Source organism: Ceratosolen solmsi, unplaced genomic scaffold (genome assembly GCF_000503995.2).
Source record: "Ceratosolen solmsi marchali unplaced genomic scaffold, CerSol_1.0 scaffold10, whole genome shotgun sequence".
NCBI classification, from domain to species: domain Eukaryota; kingdom Metazoa; phylum Arthropoda; class Insecta; order Hymenoptera; family Agaonidae; genus Ceratosolen; species Ceratosolen solmsi.
In genome coordinates, this window is record NW_011948412.1 from 774,799 (window position 1) to 794,266 (window position 19,468).

The following is a 19,468-nucleotide window of genomic DNA, read 5'->3' on the forward strand; positions in this document are numbered from 1 at the left end:
TCTTTCGGATTATTATTGGTCACTTTGTTCTCCAGTCATCTGATTTCTTTCTACTTCGGACTAATTGAATGAAGTTGTGAACAATAATTTTATTCCCCTACCCCTCTCTTTTCTCTTCTCCCTTTAACACTTGCTTTCGACTCTGTTTAATTGAACTGTCAATGAAACATCACAAACTTACTACTCCCCCTCCCCGTCATTTATTCTCTACACATTTTTATAAGTGATTATTATTACAAAAGCCAGTGCTTGTCATGAGGTGATGGAACAAACATTTATATTGCGTCAATGTGGGTCGCCATGGCGCCAACGCAATCTACAAATACTTAATGCTAGGGTACGTATATAACGAATATTAAGAAGGATCGAGAGACTCCCCATCCCCATCAACTTTAAATGTTCTATACTCCTCTCTGGACTTGGTGTCATCCATATGTATCGTTCCTAGATTATTTTACTTAACTTTTAAATCATTGCAAATCATTGCATTAAATAGTAAAGCTGATGGCGACTTTTGGAACGTGCGTTATGAGTTCCCTGTTCAAACGAAACAGTATTTTACAATACGATTAAACTCACTGACGTTAGTCAGATTTAACGTGTGTTACGTTTCATATACCTTTATATATGGATGGAATGTTTGTATTTTAAAATGAATGGTTAATTATAAGTCTAATTTTTAATTTTGTAACTATATTTTAAGATTAAAAATTTTTGTAATTTAACTGTAAGATTCTCGTTTTATTTGAATTATAAGAGACTATAATAAAGTGTTAGTATATTAAACAACTACTAATGTACAATTTTTAAAATAAATTATTTCATCATTTCTATTTTAATTTTATTTTTGACTTAAAAACTTACATTTTCACAGTCATGTATTAATATATATTATAAAATATAATACTGATATAATACTTTTATCAAAATTAACTACAAATCAGCTTATCGGATATGGTACAAATGTCAATGTGTATAGAGAAATAATTTTCGAAAGTTAACCCTTTTTGAGAAGATAGCTTATCTAATAGTATAAATATATAATTGATAGTGTCTAACTGTTTAAATTGTATAATTAACGAAATGTAAGTTAAGATAAACAAATTTTCGTTTAAAATTTTAAAAATATTATTCAACTTTACTGCATTCAATCTTGTAACTTAAATATAAATCTATGTTCGTTATGACATCAACATAAATATTCTTTAGGCAATAAGAATTCTTTAAGCAAACGTCGGCAATCGTATTTCAAATATTCACTTGAGAAACTACCAATAATTGTAATCAATATATATAATTTATTAATGAAAATATTTATACAATAAATGTGAAACTAAAATCAATAAATAACTTAATTATTACATTTTAATTACCTATATGGGTTTCTATGATATTGTCATATTTCAAAAGAGTGGTATCATCAGTGTGATCAGTTCATTATTATATGACATAAAATTAAATATTAAGAATACTATTAATTCTAATGTCATTTAAAAGATATAAAAATACACTTTATATAGCAAACAAATAATATAATAATAAGCATTATTCGATATTGAATTATTTTTCACTATAAATCTGAATAAAATCAACTGTAAGATATTAAACCGCAAGTTCAATATATCGTAAATTAATGATATTTTGTAGAAATACTTTAATATTTAATCTCATTAATCTGGTAGTTGTGATTTAACAAATACTTCAATATTAATTAAAACAATTTGCCAATAAGACATTGTATTAGCCAAAATAAATATTCTCATATAAATGGATAATAGAAATTAATGATACAAGATTATATAAATAACATTCATATAAATAACAAAATCTTAAGAATTTAAATGAATAATAATTTTAGTAAAATACATATAAAATGGGTAATAAATCAGTACCTAATTTTATTTTAATTAAAAATATCACCTAATACAGATTTTGTGGATCTGATAAGTTGTTACATTTGATATTATAATAATAACATTGTAATTGGAAGTGCAAACGTCTTTATGTATAAAATTACATTATTTCATTCTCTTATTGTAACAAAATGAATTTACTATAAAAAGTGTTGATTTTAAAATTATAAAATACTAATTTATACAAAACTTAGAAAACGATTAAAAATCGATGGTAGTAACGCATACATGATTTTTAGTTCTAAGAAAAAAATCAATACTAAAAAAACAAATATCTTAAAATCAAATACATTTAATCATAAGAAAATACAAAAACTACCTTAAGGAATTCAAAAATTATTAATAATACTAAAGTGAATAAGTTAAATTACTTTGAATTTCTATGAAGTAATAATATAAAAAACTAATTATTATTATTTATTCTTTTATTTTAAGAACAAAATATTTTATATTAAAACTTTTAGATTTATTATTTGTAGAAAAAAAATTCGATAAATAAATTTGCAGCATAGTTATTTATTTTGATTATTTAATTAAAAAATTTACATTTAAATTATATATATTTTAAATTATAGTTTTACGTTATAACAATTCTATAAATATTTAAAAATAGACCAGCGGTAATACACATATTTTATCAGTAAATACAGTGAGTCTTGAATATTAAAAAATTTCAAATTTTACTATGCCTAACAATATTTTACTAATACATTTTAATATTAAACCTTATTGTTTTATGTACTTATATATCATAACATTATAATAGTAATAATAATATGTATTATACCTTTAATATTTATTTTATTTAACTTTGATTATTGATCATATGTATATAATTTTAATATAAACTTTATATAATTAAAAATATAATGATAAAAAGAATTTTTGTAATTCAAATGGAATGGTTCATTATTTAATATAAATAATTCAAGAATACAAACATATATACAAACAAGAATAAATACACAATTAATATTAGATTATTAAATAAATCAGTTTTAACATTAGTCCTTAAAAAAAAAGTTCTCTAATAATCACAGTTCAATAAAGTATATTAATTTTTGCAAATTTATTCAAATTCATTTAACTCTAAACTTATATTACTAACACTGTAATGAATTAAATAAAACTAACGTTTAATCATCTTTAATTCTGTATTTAAATATTAGAACATAATGAATTTTTACAATAATTTTAGTAAATTCAGGACATTATAATTTATCCTAGTGCTATCAACATATTTTTTTAATTATCAATATTAATGTTTTAACCAAAATGATTTATGTGTTGAATATAAGATTAATGACTCTGGTAACATTTTATATCTTTCATGGAGCTTCCAATAGTTGCAGCGATACGTACCAATGTACACACAAGAGTTGTCCCATTAGTAAAATTATAAATCACGTTAAAAATTTCAACAGTATAATATGTAAAAATGAATCACAAAAGATTACGTGAATGTTCGGAATAAATGTTTCCCATATGAAGCAATTACTTATCTTCCAGATAAATTATTAGATCACAAACGATAACAATATTAAGGAAAGTCTCACGCTTCAATATTTTAGGATTCATTCAAAATTCATTTATTAACATTGATAAGATAAATTAATAAACAATTTAATAAACTAAGCTGCACTATTTTTTTAATGCCTCAAGTTCAATGTTGCTATTTCTACATATGAGCATTAATGCAACTTTAATAAATAAATAGAAATATTATAGAATAAAAAAATATGTGTGTCAGCGAAAGTGAAAATGATTAAAAGTAATGTTATAAAATCCGCTGTTTAAGTAATGAAACAAAAGGGTGTAGCTCAAAAAGAGTGACTTAAAAAACATATTTTTAGCGCCTCCCATTTTTAAAGCAGTTAATAGAAATTTGATAAATTTGGCCATCTATTTCAAAATCTCTTGCGTCAATACGAATTATAAAAATATGAGAATTACCATACTAACGGCGCTGTAGGTTACGGAAGAGGATCCAGGTTGATGCTTCCAATGGAAAGTACGAGCATTTAAGGATGGGCGACCGTAAAAATCCAAAGAATATCAACGGCAATATTCCATTTCCTTATAGAATCTTTGTTAACCTGTGCAATCATCACTCCGTATGTACTCTTCTTAACTGCACATGTACCTTGTTGGAATTGTACGATAACATTATTTAGCTGTCGTTCTATAAAATAACAACACATTATTTGATATTATTTGTGTCTTTATTATACCACTAATTTATAACATTTATCGTAACTGTTAGCAAGGTCCTTAAGTATAGTAATAATTAAGTTTTTGTGTCATTTTGCATGGCAGCAACGAATTCAACTATTTGATTGATCAATAAAAAATTATTAAAAATTTTGCTCTCCTATAACAAGTGACGATATTTTTATTACAAATTTTATATATCAATGTTAATAAATCGTGTATTTTAAATATATACATGAACTGAAGATGAAGAAAAGGATAAGGAACCTGATAATCTAACAATGCTAATGAAGTTCTTAAACTATGTAAAAAAGACAAAGAATATAAAGAGCCTGAAATAAATAAGAGTTTTATCAGATTACAAAACAAATGAAAAAAAAATTTTTTAAAGTTCTTACAAATTAAGCTATCCTCGCTTATAGTGCAATTCAGTCTTGATACAAAATGGAATTATATTTTTTTCATTTTTCTGTAAGAAAAATAATCCTTGGCGGATTATAAAGCTAGAACATGACTAACGATATTCATTCCTAGAATGAGTAGCGTGACGTATGCACGTACTCATTATTAATAAACCATAATCTGTAAGTTGCTAGCGCGCGCTTTCATTGATCCCTTAATTTCACTCTCTCTCTATCTCTCTCTCTCTCTCTCTCTCTCTCTATATATATATATATATATATATATATATATATTAGATTTGATCGATATTAACGCCTACATTCATATTCCAAATTATAATCTTAATACTATTCTGCATTTTAAAATGTATCACAAGTAACGAAAGGTAAATGCTAGAAAGGGAGAAAGATGAATATATATATATATATATATATATATATATATATATATAAGTATATATATTACTTGTGATACATTTTAAAATACAGAATAGTATTAAGATTATAATTTGGAATGTGAATGTAGGCGTTAATATCGACCAAATCTAATAAACATAAGATACTTTTATTTAAAAATTTTACGCAATTAGTTTGTATCTAAGATGTTTAATCTATTTTAAAAATATAAATATTTAAATGAAGAAAATATATTCATCAGACATTATTGTGTTTTAAGAATGAAAATAAAATAGTCAATAAAATATTACAAATAAAAAATTAAGAATTAACATTTTTTCTGAAAGTTGATAAGCATGTCATATATTGAAACTAATATGATTGTAAAGTCAGTTTCTGATTATCATGACCGTAGCTTTCGAGCAATGTAATAAGAATACACTTACCATATGTATCTGCTATTCTTATATTTTCAATTATTTATCAATGATGTAATACAATTTAATGTGGAAAATACTTTATCTCTTATTTACTAACGAAGCTACAGCGAGCAATGACAATAAATAGACGAGTAAATAATACGATGTGGTCATCAATGTATTCGAAACTCATATGACTTCACCTAAGATGATAATGTTTGTTCGCCAGTTAATCAAATCATTTTTTATTTTGTTCCTTTAAAACAGATTTGAAATATTACCAGCATACTTTAATTCTATGGATTTTTGTTCATTTGTTATTATTGGTATTAATTTAATTAATAATCAACGAGCGTAAATTTATTTGATGCTCATGTTTTTCGAGCTATTATTTTTAGATCCACAATAATCAATAGTATACTATCTTCCATTTATATCTGCAATATTAAAAAATAATATTTATTGAAACTTATAAAAGGAATTTTTGAGAAATATGACCTGCGATGCCCTAATTTTAGCTTAGAGGGCGAGTATGTGATTGCAGCTTACAATAAACAGATAAAAATAATAAACTTGGCTTGATTTTCAAAAGAATATAAATATTTATTATTAACTTCAAATATTAAATAAATTAAGTATTAATTCTTTTATGAATTACAAAGTATCATTTTTTGTGTCTCGACGAATAACACTTTGCAATACAACAGCAAGTCTGTAATTAAAAGCAAATAAGTATCTTTAACTCTCGATTCTCATTTGTCATTTGTTAAAAAGTGGTTTCACGATTCCTCCTTCTTTACTAGAATGTTTTCGTTATTATAATCGTGAGTGTATTGTAAAATTGAATTATCTAAGATGCGCCTGTACAATATGCAATGTTCAATAGCAATTCTCATCTGATCCATATAGGCATTTTAATCTGAAAGTTTGTCTAAAAGACTTGTAATCTATCAATAATTTATGTGACTTTCGAAGATTCCTGTACGCCCCTTACAGCACTGTTTTTCATTAACATCGAAAGTCAAGAGAAAGCGCTAATAATTACTTTTAATTGTCCCTTGGCTTGTCATCGTTTCCATTACCTACAGTTGATATTTATGCACACCTATCAAACAAATTTTTTTCCTGACCGAGAGATAATTTATGTCTAGGCTTTGTAAATTCTCCATAGCTTCAAGCCTCATAAGCGATTTCATAGCATCCAATATAAGCAGCGTAGCCTCAGGGGTACTGCATATAAACACTTCAATATAATTTGACCTTGTCCCCGTCACATTTAAACTCGAAATTTTTATTCTACACGGCTTATTCATACGCGCTTTATGTCCAATTATTGTTTAAATTATTTCCAACATAGCTATCACTTTTGAAAGTTACCCTTTACAATATTTTATATACATAATACCTACTTAAAAGTATTTTATGATTTTCATATATAATTGAATAATACTATAAACTTATGAAAATCTGTTAATAATTAAAAAGCTTTGAAGGAACATTCTATAAATTTTTTATATAATATTTATACATTATGTTCATTATTGAAATTGAATTATTACCAGATAATTTCATATTGGGGCAAACATTGAAATTGAGATTTCATAGATGAGAAAATAACATACATATTCATTTATAATAACAAATCAATCGTACTTCATTATCATTAAATTAATTTAATTCGTTTCGATATAATTATATTATTCACATGCATCTTATCTATAAATTTATTATACGATCTAAATTATATATTTTATGCTTACCTAAAGGTAACATTAAATACATACAATTAGTGTATTATTATTTGTAAATTTATAATAAGAACATGAATATATATTTATCTATATAAAATTTGGTACATCGTATTGGTGATTTCATATCATAACATATTTTATAATTTTTTTATTTTTAACCCTTTAGATGATAGTTTATATTTTCTAAAGTATGCCATCATATGCTTCTAATAAAGAAAAAACTAAAATTAATGTTTGGTTTATTTTCCAACATTAATTCAATATAATTCTTTTGAGACATAATGATTTACACAATACTTCAGTAAAGTATACGAGTTTTAGAGATATCAATATATGATAAATAATAAAATATAATAAATAATGAAAAAATTTCACACCATGAAAAAAGAATAATCCGCCGTTATATGTAAAAATTATGATAAAATTGATAGCCTTTACCCTCAACATAAAAAGTAGCTGTTTTATTTTATCTCTCTATATTTTCTTGATTAATACAATATTTACATTAAAATCATTAACTCTTTCCTTTTTGACATTTTAATTTTCTTATACTGATTGCTTTAAGAAATTATCTCCTCACTAAAATAATTACAACCTTCACCATAAACCAACATTGTTATACATTTTTTTTAAGTCTTTTTTTATAAGTCTTTTTATATTTTTTTATTTATATTTTTTAATTTAATTTTTTTTAATTATTTTATTTTTATTTTATATATATATATATATATATATATATAACAATAAAATAAAAATAATACAAAAAATATATATAAAAAATTAATTTAATTAAATATATTTAAATTTTATAAGTCTTCCTATTTATAACAAAAACTTCATCCACAAAATTTTTAAATAATAACTGAAGATCCGCTTTCGTATGTCACATACTGTTCGGGAATCGGAGCAATTTTCACGAATTTTAAATTGGGAAAAGTACAAGCTCCCGGGCGCTCATATGTGTAAACACGATTCACCGAATTACGACAATATTTCCGCATAGCAACGACGATGAAACTTCTAGAACCTGTCAAGGCTGTATCCTTCGATACTTCTAGAATATTCCAGAGCTTCGTTATCTGACGTCACTAAGATTTTCGGCATAGCAACAAGCATCAGTTTATCAAATAGTCGACTATAACTACATTGTATCAAGTCCTTCCGCACTTGAAGGTTTATCATTATTGTTCATGCGTGTGACAAGCTCTCTAATACTCCCTACTCCCCTTTGGGTATGGTCGATTTACATGACAACTACCACAGAGACTTAGTATTCTCTCCTGATAAGCACTACCCATTTTTCCTATGCTCACCTCATGAGCATGGTCGACTGCTCATGCTGATTTTTACAACATCAGCATAGACCCAATATTCAACATCCTTACCAATATCCATAACATCAACGACATCGCCACCATCACGAAGAAGCAACCTCACCACAGCAATAGAATTATTCCCTCTCTCTCACCTTAAGCAATCATAAAACTGCAATACTGTAATTATTAATAAACCAGAATAAACGATGTCTTAATTCAAGAATATACATTGTACATATTTTCAACCCTTTCACTTGTATTTTTTTTCCTACTAATCTCTATGGTAAGAGGCTAATTCATTGAACTATTGAATTAGCAGTCCGAGCCACAAAACAAGCATCAATTTTCAAAGACATACCTTTTCGACTTAATGTTCATCTACAGAAATTTGACTGTTATTGTCTGATCAACTATCGAGTGATTGACCTTATTTGCCTAGCGGCTTATTAAAAGCGAAATTCAACCACCTGGAAAAAAATAATATATTGAACGCTTTTCTAGAGCATTTACAAAATACACAGAAGAGATTAGATATGTGATAAATTGTTGATAGTATTTTGCTCTCAGACTTATATGTATTTATTTTAAGGGATTAGAACGAAAACGAATTCCCTCTTATTTTTGCATATTTAGGAATGGCATGAGTCTACATTTAGAATTGCCCACTAGCCCTCGAAAGTTCAGCGATCGCTATTACATATCTGCTTGCGTATCCTGTCAATTACTATTAATGATACAAATGTAATTCAGCTTTGAAGAAATTACAAGATTTCTTAGAATTGGAATGCGATAGTTGTAATTTACTTTCGTTGTAGTATCTATATTTATGTAGCTTCTATTTACAATTTATAAAAGCAATTGTAGTAGAATATTGGAGCGAATATTCAAGCTATTAAATTTGTAATTATTTAAATATATCAATATATCTAAATCAAACTATTTATAATCTAAAATCTATTAAATCTTTTAACTATATAAAACGGCTTCGCTTGCTAAGTATTATTTTTTTTATTTCTGAATTAAAAGTTTACAAATAATACACTGTCTTGGAATCGTACAAATTTCGAATATTAAGAATATGTCATTTTATTTTTTCCTTTTTTTATTTTGAATTATTCGTATTTTATTTAAAAATATTGTCAAACTAAATAGTTTCAGTATAAATACATGTATTTAAATGTGATAAATAAAAAACAATGCTATCATAAATTATAAAAAATTAAACCTATTGTTGTTAGGTTACCTTAACCTAGTGTTGAGTTAGGATTGCAAATATATACTAATAAAACATGATGAATTACATAATCAACTTTGTTTGTTGTACATTGATAGTAACAATCTTATTATAGATTCTTCAAAATTGTTGATAAATGAAGAATTTTTTAATATTGGTAAAATGATTAATAGAAAAGTTAGATTTAAATTAGTCTTACATAAATGTTTATATGAAAAAAGATATATATAATTATCATGAATTTGAAGCAGTGTGAAATTAACAAATATTATTTTGTTGCAAACAAAAATTAAGTATCATAGTATTTATTACATAATTGATCGATTAGAAATATAGGCAATGTACAAGAACAATTTATATTACTTTAATAATTGTTAACTTATGAAATTATTAAGTGAAAACGAGAAATTTTAAAACAAAGAAATATTCGTCTAAAAAGTTATTGAGACAAGAAATCATCGGTTAAATTTCTAATTATAAACAGAATAACCGTTTCGATTAAAAATTGAGAAATTTTTTATTGTATATATTATCTATTACTTAGCATTAGAATTGAATTGATTCTTATATGACATAAGACTAAGAGCTGTGTAAGAGCTGTGATGATAAATCTCATGGAAAGATAGTTTTGTATTTCTTCTTGATACGAACAAGAGTTTTTTTTATACTTTATTGTCTCGTATATCTTTATTATTTTCTTTTAACGGAATTTCAGGAAATTAACAATTTAATTTTTTTTACCTGAATAAACATATAGGGATCTATGTATAAAAACGATAGAACTTTGAAGTTTCAAGTTTTATTAATAATTCTATTTCTTATTAAACTGAACTAAAATTAATTATATCTAAAAATATATAGTATATATTTTATATAGTATATATTATATATATATATATATATATATATATATATATATATATATACATATAATCAGTTTCAGAATGTCATACATTGATATTATATTGATAAATTATATCCGTATTATTAAAGTTTTTTGTTGCAGAAATTAACTATAATTGATTAATCGCAATTTATAATTCATATTATGATTTTATAATTATTGTTAACATGTTCGATAATGCGTTAATAAGTTGTTTTGATATATTTATATGCTTTTCACAAAGAAATTAAAATAATATATAATTTTGAAATTAACGAATATTCAATAACTCTTAGTAGTTTTAATAGTTATAAATAGGTAAATAAAGTTTATTTATAAAAGAAATTATTTTTATAGTAACTGACAAAAAATAGTGATTTATTTATCTGTAGATACTTTTATTATAAAATAGTTATTTTTCTTATAAATTCCTTAGATTTTTCCTTAAAGCTGGTATTTAAGAAAAATAATTTATTTAAATCACAATGACAGACATATTTAAATCAAATATTAAAATAAAATATCACTTACGTAATGTACGTTACGTAATGTATGTTACGTAAGGTAGGCTATAGTAATGTAAGAGCGAATGCGAGGCCTTTATAGGACGACAGAAATTATTTTTCGAAGCCATCCAAAGAAAATTGGTCCGCTTTTAAATTTAGTAGAACCTGATTTCCCCTGCTCTTCTCATTTAAATATTCGGGCATATGCGCGAATATATTTTTTAAAACCTCTCTTCATACTCTATCGCACTCGTATTTATTTTTCTTCGGTCCCCTCATCCTTTTCATCTTGCTTATCTTTCTTGAAAAATATTTTGTGTGAACTTTCGTCAGACGTCTATCTTTTTTCTGCATCTACAGTTATTCTATTTGAATTCAAAAACTTATTATTTTTTTTGTATACCTCTTTACTTTTCTCATTCCTTTTTAGTTTTCCTTTTAGTTGTAGCCTTTATGTCCTCGATTTTTTTCACACATGCGTTCGAAAAATATCGCTACTAGTTACCATCATTACCTTGCCACACAACTGACTGCCCCATGAGCATTCTATCATTTTCAGGAGAATAGAAGATATAAAATCATAAATAATTTATTTTATGATTTTGTATATGCTCAATTTATCGCTATTCGATATCAGAGAAAAAATATGTGCATATTATTACTCTAACATTATAGATCCAGAAAAATTTAAGTTAGACTATAATGTTATTCGTGAGCACTTGCAGGGCATAATATTCTTATAAGAAACGAATAATATGTTAAGTTAATTTTATAATTATATGAAATGGACAGATTAAATGGATGTTTTATTAAGAAAGCATATATTAACATTGTTAAAGTATTCCTCGTGATATCGCCTTATTACAAATTTGAATTAGAACATTAGAGTACTGAAACATATTATGATGATGATTTTTATATTAAAATCGTAGATATATGTATACACGTAAGAAGTGAAGTAAGCTCATATTATGGACAAGTATATTAGATTTCGTACGTTAATAAATTAATCGAATTGGCATATTATAATTTTTTTAATGTGTCGTTGACCATCAACCTTTTCTAGGCGAGTCGTTATATCGATTATGCATACATTTTAAAAAAAGTTTTAAAAATTTTCAAAGATTAAACACTATTACCACCACATTGATATGATTTATCATTACACAAAGTGATAAATAAACATTAGTGAGTCTACATTTAGAAGCGTCCAAATGAGCCCTTAAACTTTTTTATAATGAAAGAGTTATGAGAGGACGAATATTGGACTATACCAAAATATATTTTATAAATTATGCGGTTACTTTTTTATATCGTGTTTTAAAAGATACACCGATCTAGAACGAGATGAAAATTTCATTTGACCCAGGTTGTAATGACGAGTAGGCGGTATTTAAGTTTAAGCATCTCGCTGAATTTGTATACGTTAGTTAATAAAAAGTTAATAATTATAAAAAGTATGTGCGGGCTAATAAATGGATCTGTGGACATGAAAAAAAAAATATATAAAAAAGAAATAACAATTGAAAATGTGCGGTTTTTACTGATTTCTAGTCGGCGGCATGAGTCGACCGTCGAAAGCAGTAACCCAGGTGAAGAAGGTGGCGCCACCCTCGGTCCCCAATGACTTCCGGCATTCGGGAGCGTCCTTCGGGTCAGCCGGTTACGCCAGCAGCGAGGATGACTGGTCGCATTGTCGAACAACGGAGGAGCAGGTGGAAGTCTGAACATGACCGGAGGGGGTAATCCTGGTGGACCCAACGGTGATGACGGCTCCTATGGAATGCCTGCGGGTAAAAGCCCCGGTCCCATTTTCACGCATCCAGGCTTCTCCTTCCCGCCAATGGTCGGCAAGTACGCCCATGCCGAGGATCAAGGTATGTAGTCACGATTGTAAGCACGACCCCCTTTTCATCTCCTCATCCTCCGATTTCATCTGGCCCCCACCCCTTTGATTAGCACAATAGCTTCTCGAATAGATGGTTAAAGATAGCAAGCGCTGAGACAAAGTGCAAACCCTTGCAAGAATTCCCAGTTCCCAGAATATTGCTCGAATGATCACTGCACGTTTGCATGAGAAAAGTCTGCTAAGTCAACTTCCTCTAGCGTAAGCAAATCTTGTTATATTTATTTTATTTTTACTCATTTGATGCTCGCTGCGTCTATTCAACTTATTCGTAAATATTTTAAATTAAAAAATTAGATCTATTTGTTAAATCTTTTAATGTTACGTGGCTTTCATTACAAATTACTAACACGAGTAGTGGTATATACAATCCTGATATGAGGTTATTTTTCAACCAACCAATGCACATTTTATCTTCTATCGTTTTGAAGCTATTTATATTCTATTTTAGAATCTTATTATCTGAAACTTATGTTATAAAAACTATTGTATTAAAAATAATGTCAAATCTGCACGTGCGCCCATATATATATATATATATATATTTTTTTTTTTTCAATCAAATCAAATATACAGGTATCGTGTAAGGGAAGCATAATTTACAAAATTCGATATTACAGGAATTTACTTTAAAGGTGTTTGATTAATCTAAACCTGTGTATTTAAATAGAATATAAAATTATTAAGAGCGAAATTATGCATTAGATAAGAAGTTTAAAGAATAATTAAATGCATTTTTGTACAATGCAGGATGGAAGACTTTCTCGTGAATTAAGAACAATGAAATTTAAGCCATTTTTCAGTACTGATAAATGACAGAAAAATATGAAAAATATAGGAGATAAATGGTCTAATTAAAAACGTTGCCATTTCATTGATTATTAATTATTTGGCTTACTAACATCGAAGATACAAGTTAAAATTCATATTACATTATTGTCCTGTATAATTCATACCATGATTTACCAACATCCTTTTGGCTTACTTTTGAAATCACAATTAAGTTTGCAAACTATTTAAGGGCATAATTTAAGGAACTTACTTTAAGAAATCACATTTCTCAAAGTTTCGGTAGCATTAGATCTAATACAAAATAAATAAAATATGTACTTAAATCTGGAAGTTCATCGTATAAATCAATATTTTCAATAAGCATACTAAATTCATTTCGTCGTACTAAACAACTTTCATCCAATACCTTAATTAGATTAGTAAAGTAGTTCTATATAATGATGTTTCAAGTTCTGCAAAATTGCAAAAATGCATTGTTGACGTAAAAATATTATAATACGATCTAAATATAACCGAAGGCACAAGTCTGTAAAAGATTATCATGAAATTAAATCTAAGTTAGGAGTATCTCTTGTGTCGTGAAACAAAATAAAAAGAGCTCGCTTGTCCAGGAATCGACATGACTCAGAGTCCAGGCAGGGATAGTCCCGGCAGTTCAGGCTCCGGCTCAGGTTCACGACACTCAACGGCTTCGTTGGACTCAGGACGCGCTTCGGGCTATCACTTGGGGCCACGCAGCGCAGGAGCCCTTACTTCCTCGCCGAGATGTTCGATCAGCTCGTTGGGCAGCCATCCAGACAGACCGAGCGACCTCGACGGTGTTCACGCCTGGTTGACCGAACTCCAATTCGACGAGTACTTTCCATTATTCGCCTCTGCCGGTTACGACCTCGCTACCATCACCCGCATGACCCCAGAAGATCTCACAGCTATTGGTAAGCTACAAGGATCTCACATTTTATTACACACTACACTCCTCAACCATGTGTTTAAATGTAATTTCATACTCTGTATAGTTTTACCCGTTTTCCGTGGCTCTTCAATAATTTTCACTTTTTTCTATTTACTTTATTATCTCTATTTTCATCACAAATAATTTACGTCGTTTATAGGTTTATAACGTGCTCTTAAAAATTCTTCGTTACTGTTGCTAATTCCAACTTTCTTAAGATTAGTCAGCTGTAATATATGATCGTTATATGCTTACCAAACACTTGACGATTAAGTCTGCACTAATCAATCAAATTGATCATCATACCTTATTGACTAACCAATTAGCAATTAAATTAAAAATATCATTAAGCCTCAAGCTAACGAGTTAAATAATTATCTTTGAACCTCATTTATTTATATAATTATTTACTAATAAATATACTACTACTATTATAGACTTTTTAAATGCATTAGTTTACATCTGTAAATTTGCTGACAAAAGTAGTAAATTCTTTGTATAATTGATAAATACGTATAAAATTTATAATGTTTTTTGTCAATCAAGTTTTTGAATGATATAATAAATATAAAATAAAAAAATCTATTATTTTACTAAGTGTAAAAACATGTAAAAATTTATTATTCACGCTTAGCGTAAAAAATCTATTATAAATAATATTTGGTACAAGATATTGTAAATAAAATTTATTGTAATTAAACTATTTTAATTAAATATTTATTAATATATATTAATATATTTAATATATATGTAAATTGAAATACAGTCATAACTGTATATTTAATATATCTGTATACAATATTTCTCAAATAATATCAATTTATCTATATTACTGGAAAGTTTACAGTTATTTTTCCTTTGATATCCCAATACTTTCTTTTTAATTATTCATATATCATCAACTTGTGGATATTTGCATTATGATAAATTCTCATAATGATTTAAATTTTTAAATGATTTTTAAAAAACTTTTGTTTTCATTAAGTATTTGCGCTAGTAAATATTCAATTTCTCCGTTGCAATTATATTCTTACAATAAAATATACAATATTATACAGTTTATTTTTATACATTTTAAAAAGAGAATTTTAATAGTGTCTGAACTATTATAACAATTTTAATCTTAAGTGTAGTTTTTTGTAACGTTAGATTTTTTATCAACATAAAATAAGAGGAATACTAGTTACTTTTAACTTTTTTTTAATTTGCATTAAAAACAAATTTATTAAAAAATCGGGTCAAGGGAATCCGTTGTCTTTTAACGAAGTATGAACTCGCGTAAATAATTTGACATGTAAGATTGGTTCGTCTATTTTTCGTGAAAATGAGAGTCTGTCAATCGCTGCACGCAGGTATAAAAAAGCCGAACCATAGAAAGCGACTAAAGACCGAGATCGACAACCTGAATGTGGGTGACGGGCTTCCGGAGCATGTGCCCGGTTCCCTCGAAGAGTGGCTTAGGCTGCTTAGGCTCGAGGAGTACCTTGGTGCCCTGCACCAGCAAGGCATGCGCTGTGTTGAAGACGTCACGATCCTTACTTGGGAGGATCTTGAGGATATTGGAATCGTGAGGCTAGGTCATCAAAAGAAACTGCTCCTTGCAATTAAGCGGGTCAAAGACATCAAAGCCGGCAAACGAATACAGCCTCTGGACCTAGCAAGACTTCCGCCCCATCCTGGACACACGCAGGTAAGTAATGACTACTCTTATTGCAGAAGCTCGAATACAATAAGATAAAAATTAAGTGCGTTTCCATAAATTTCATCGGTTTCTACAATAAACATTATTATAAAGGATTGATTTTGTAATACTTACATAAATAAGCAAAATTGTCAGTGCGAGTTTTATTGTAATAATTTGTCCATATTTATTTTTACAACAAGAACATGGATCTATTTTACATATTTTCATAATTTATAATTCCAATATTTCATAATTTCATAATTTATAATTCCAATATAAATGAATGGGATTAGTAAGTCAACAAATCGATTAATAGTTATGTAAGAGTGAATAATGAAGAGGTTGCTAAGTTTTACATGCATAATTGATATTTTGATAAGATATTTCTATACATAAATTTATTGATTATATATGTAGATATGCCAGTACACAAAAATATTTTTCTTTGTTTATAAACGGTATGCCCCGTTATTTATTATTACGTACATAGGTCTCCTATTAGTTTAAAAACGTAATACAACAGATCTATTAAAAATTACCTCATATTCGATCATGCACGACAATAAAAATTTATCTTCTCTGATAATTCATCGATGAACGATTTATATTATTAATATCGTTTAAAATATAATGAGGCATAGCTATGTGGCAATCGATTTATCGCGAAATCTAGTGATTCCTTGACATAGTTTCCGTGACATAAATATAAAGCAATAACTAATTCCGTAATTTTTTCAGGACGTGGTAATTCAGCGTGGTGGTCATGATTTACCGTCTCCCGACGAAGACTGCTCCTCGCCGATCCTCAGATCATTCCAGCGTCCGGTGGACAATATGAGTAGTGGGAACGGTGCATCTGTGGCAGGATGGCGCAGCATGTACGCGGCCCTGCCTGGAAGCCTTGACTACGCTACTGTCGGCCGAGGTGGTTCTATTTGTGGCAATAGCGGCAATAGCGGTGGCTATTCACGTGGCAAATCCTTAGAGAGTCTTGAAGATGTACCCTTGGGTTATCCACCCTCACCCGCACCCCAGTCCCATCAGCCTCAGATTCTCGACTGGCGGCCGCGCAGCTACGACGACGGTGACCTTACACCCACCAACGACCATACACTCGTTATCGAGAACATTGGTGGTGGAACCTTGCCGAGGCCACGACACTGCCTCGTACGACCTCGACCTATTGCCAAGGTAAGCAAAGACATCTCTGCAGTTCCCGAACTTCGATTCGCTCATGTTTTTATACGAAATTTATGTATGGGAGGAGGAGGAGCTATAAATACTCCAGAGAGCCCGGAAGTTTAGCTTGCCAATTACAGTTTTTGAAATTGCAATCTAACGAACAATGTTAAATGACCAACATTTTTTACGTCATTTCCATGCTTTTTGTCTTACCGTTACCATTTCTATTTCATTTCGAGTGCTTTCAACCAATAGTTATAATAGCAATATTATACAATACCATAATACGATTACTCATATTATATAAAAAATGTAATTTGTGTTTTGATGTGTAAAAACTATTTCACATTCGGCTCATTTTTACTTAAACATGTATCATTAGTACGTCAATTTTGTTAAAAAGACTATTGTTATTTGATCTACTGGATTTATTTAGGGGCCGTATTTCGCAATTGGTCATCTGCCTACAAAGAAAGTATAACATCTCAGAAACTCGCATTATCACTTTAGATGTATATATTTTTTAGATATATTCACAAGAGTAGACTTTCTTTTCTCAGATTCAGGCAACGTCCGGCCAGTTCAAATCGTTGCCTCGCGACTTCGATAACAAGTACCAGTTAACATATGGACTGGACAGCAGTCCGAGCCTCTTAAAGCGGCGGCCTCCCTCGCCACCACGGCGCCAGAGCTCCCGTGAACTTGGCTCTGCCTCCTCGGTGAGCAGTGTCTGTAGTGGTAACGGGGATATAGTCATCGACTGCAGCGGTCCTGTACCCACAACCACGTGCGAGGAACATCACCAGCGGCTCATGCAACAACACCACCACCATCATCTGCAGCACGTATTATCAGGGTCACCGGCGTCCCAAGCACCAAATGTTAGCCCGACGCCCTCACAGCTTGTTCGACCGCCATCCTCTATGTCGCGCAGTTGGGGCAGCGTGAGCGCTAACGTCAACGAGGAACACGAACCCATAGCCACTCTTGCCTTGCAGCATCGCAACGGCTCCGATGCTAGCTTTAAGGTGCAAATACCTACAGTCATCCTTCCCTTGAAGCACCAAACTTATTATATATTATTTTATTTTTGCATTTAACAAAATACACTATTCTTTTAAATCATTTGAACATACGTGCATTACTAGTTCCTGTATCATAGTTATATACAGTAGGGACAACGATACACATAAGTATACTATAACACTTTTTTTTTCTTATATCTCTTTCTCTTATCTTATCGTATTGATCAACAAAGATAACCGTGAATTTATGCAAATTTCAGTTGATTTTGAAGTATGAGAATATTGCTTAATACATATTTAGTTAGAATAATCACTTTTAAAACTCTCGAAGATTTCGAATACTATACGAATAATAAGATTACGAATAATGGTATACGGTAAATTATAAAACAATCAATCAGTATTTTAATTTAAAGATGTGCTAGATTTTAATTTATATATTTCATATAATATTCAATTACTTATTTCAGAACAAATTACAACTACCATTGGTATAATGCATAACAATTGAATAAAACTTGAATAATAGTAAAAACGTAATGATTTTATGGTGCAAAATTAATAATATAAGACGCATAAACAGCAACATAAATTGTTTTTTTATAAGTTCTTTTTTTATAAGTTCATTCGATTTTTGAAATTTCGAAAATACTGTAATCAATAACGGTGATAAACTGATATACTTATTTAAAACATATATCAATGACATTCAATCTTTTTTAAAATAACAAGTAGTCCATGATTTCCAACAATAGAAAGATAATTAAAATTTCCCAATCTAGGTACTATATTGTTTTTTAAAATAAAAATATAAATTTAATATAGACAAATGAGGTTTTAGTTTTATTGGAAGTAGAAATTAATATAAAATTTACTTACTATGTTTGATTGCTTGTA

At 28.4% G+C, this 19,468-nt stretch overlaps 1 protein-coding gene across 1 annotated transcript in view; it reads left to right on the forward strand.

Moving 5' to 3' along the window:
• Nucleotides 1–19,468, forward strand: part of LOC105359000 (CRK like proto-oncogene, adaptor protein) — a 30,581-nt gene that overhangs the window by 10,200 nt on the left and 913 nt on the right. Inside the window, exons 2-7 of the mRNA XM_011495512.1 lie at nucleotides 12,585–12,717; nucleotides 12,753–12,907; nucleotides 14,340–14,663; nucleotides 16,033–16,370; nucleotides 17,103–17,555; nucleotides 18,107–18,574. Coding sequence (XP_011493814.1) covers nucleotides 12,585–12,717; nucleotides 12,753–12,907; nucleotides 14,340–14,663; nucleotides 16,033–16,370; nucleotides 17,103–17,555; nucleotides 18,107–18,574 — 1,871 coding nt within the window. The remainder of the gene's footprint in view (nucleotides 1–12,584; nucleotides 12,718–12,752; nucleotides 12,908–14,339; nucleotides 14,664–16,032; nucleotides 16,371–17,102; nucleotides 17,556–18,106; nucleotides 18,575–19,468) is intronic.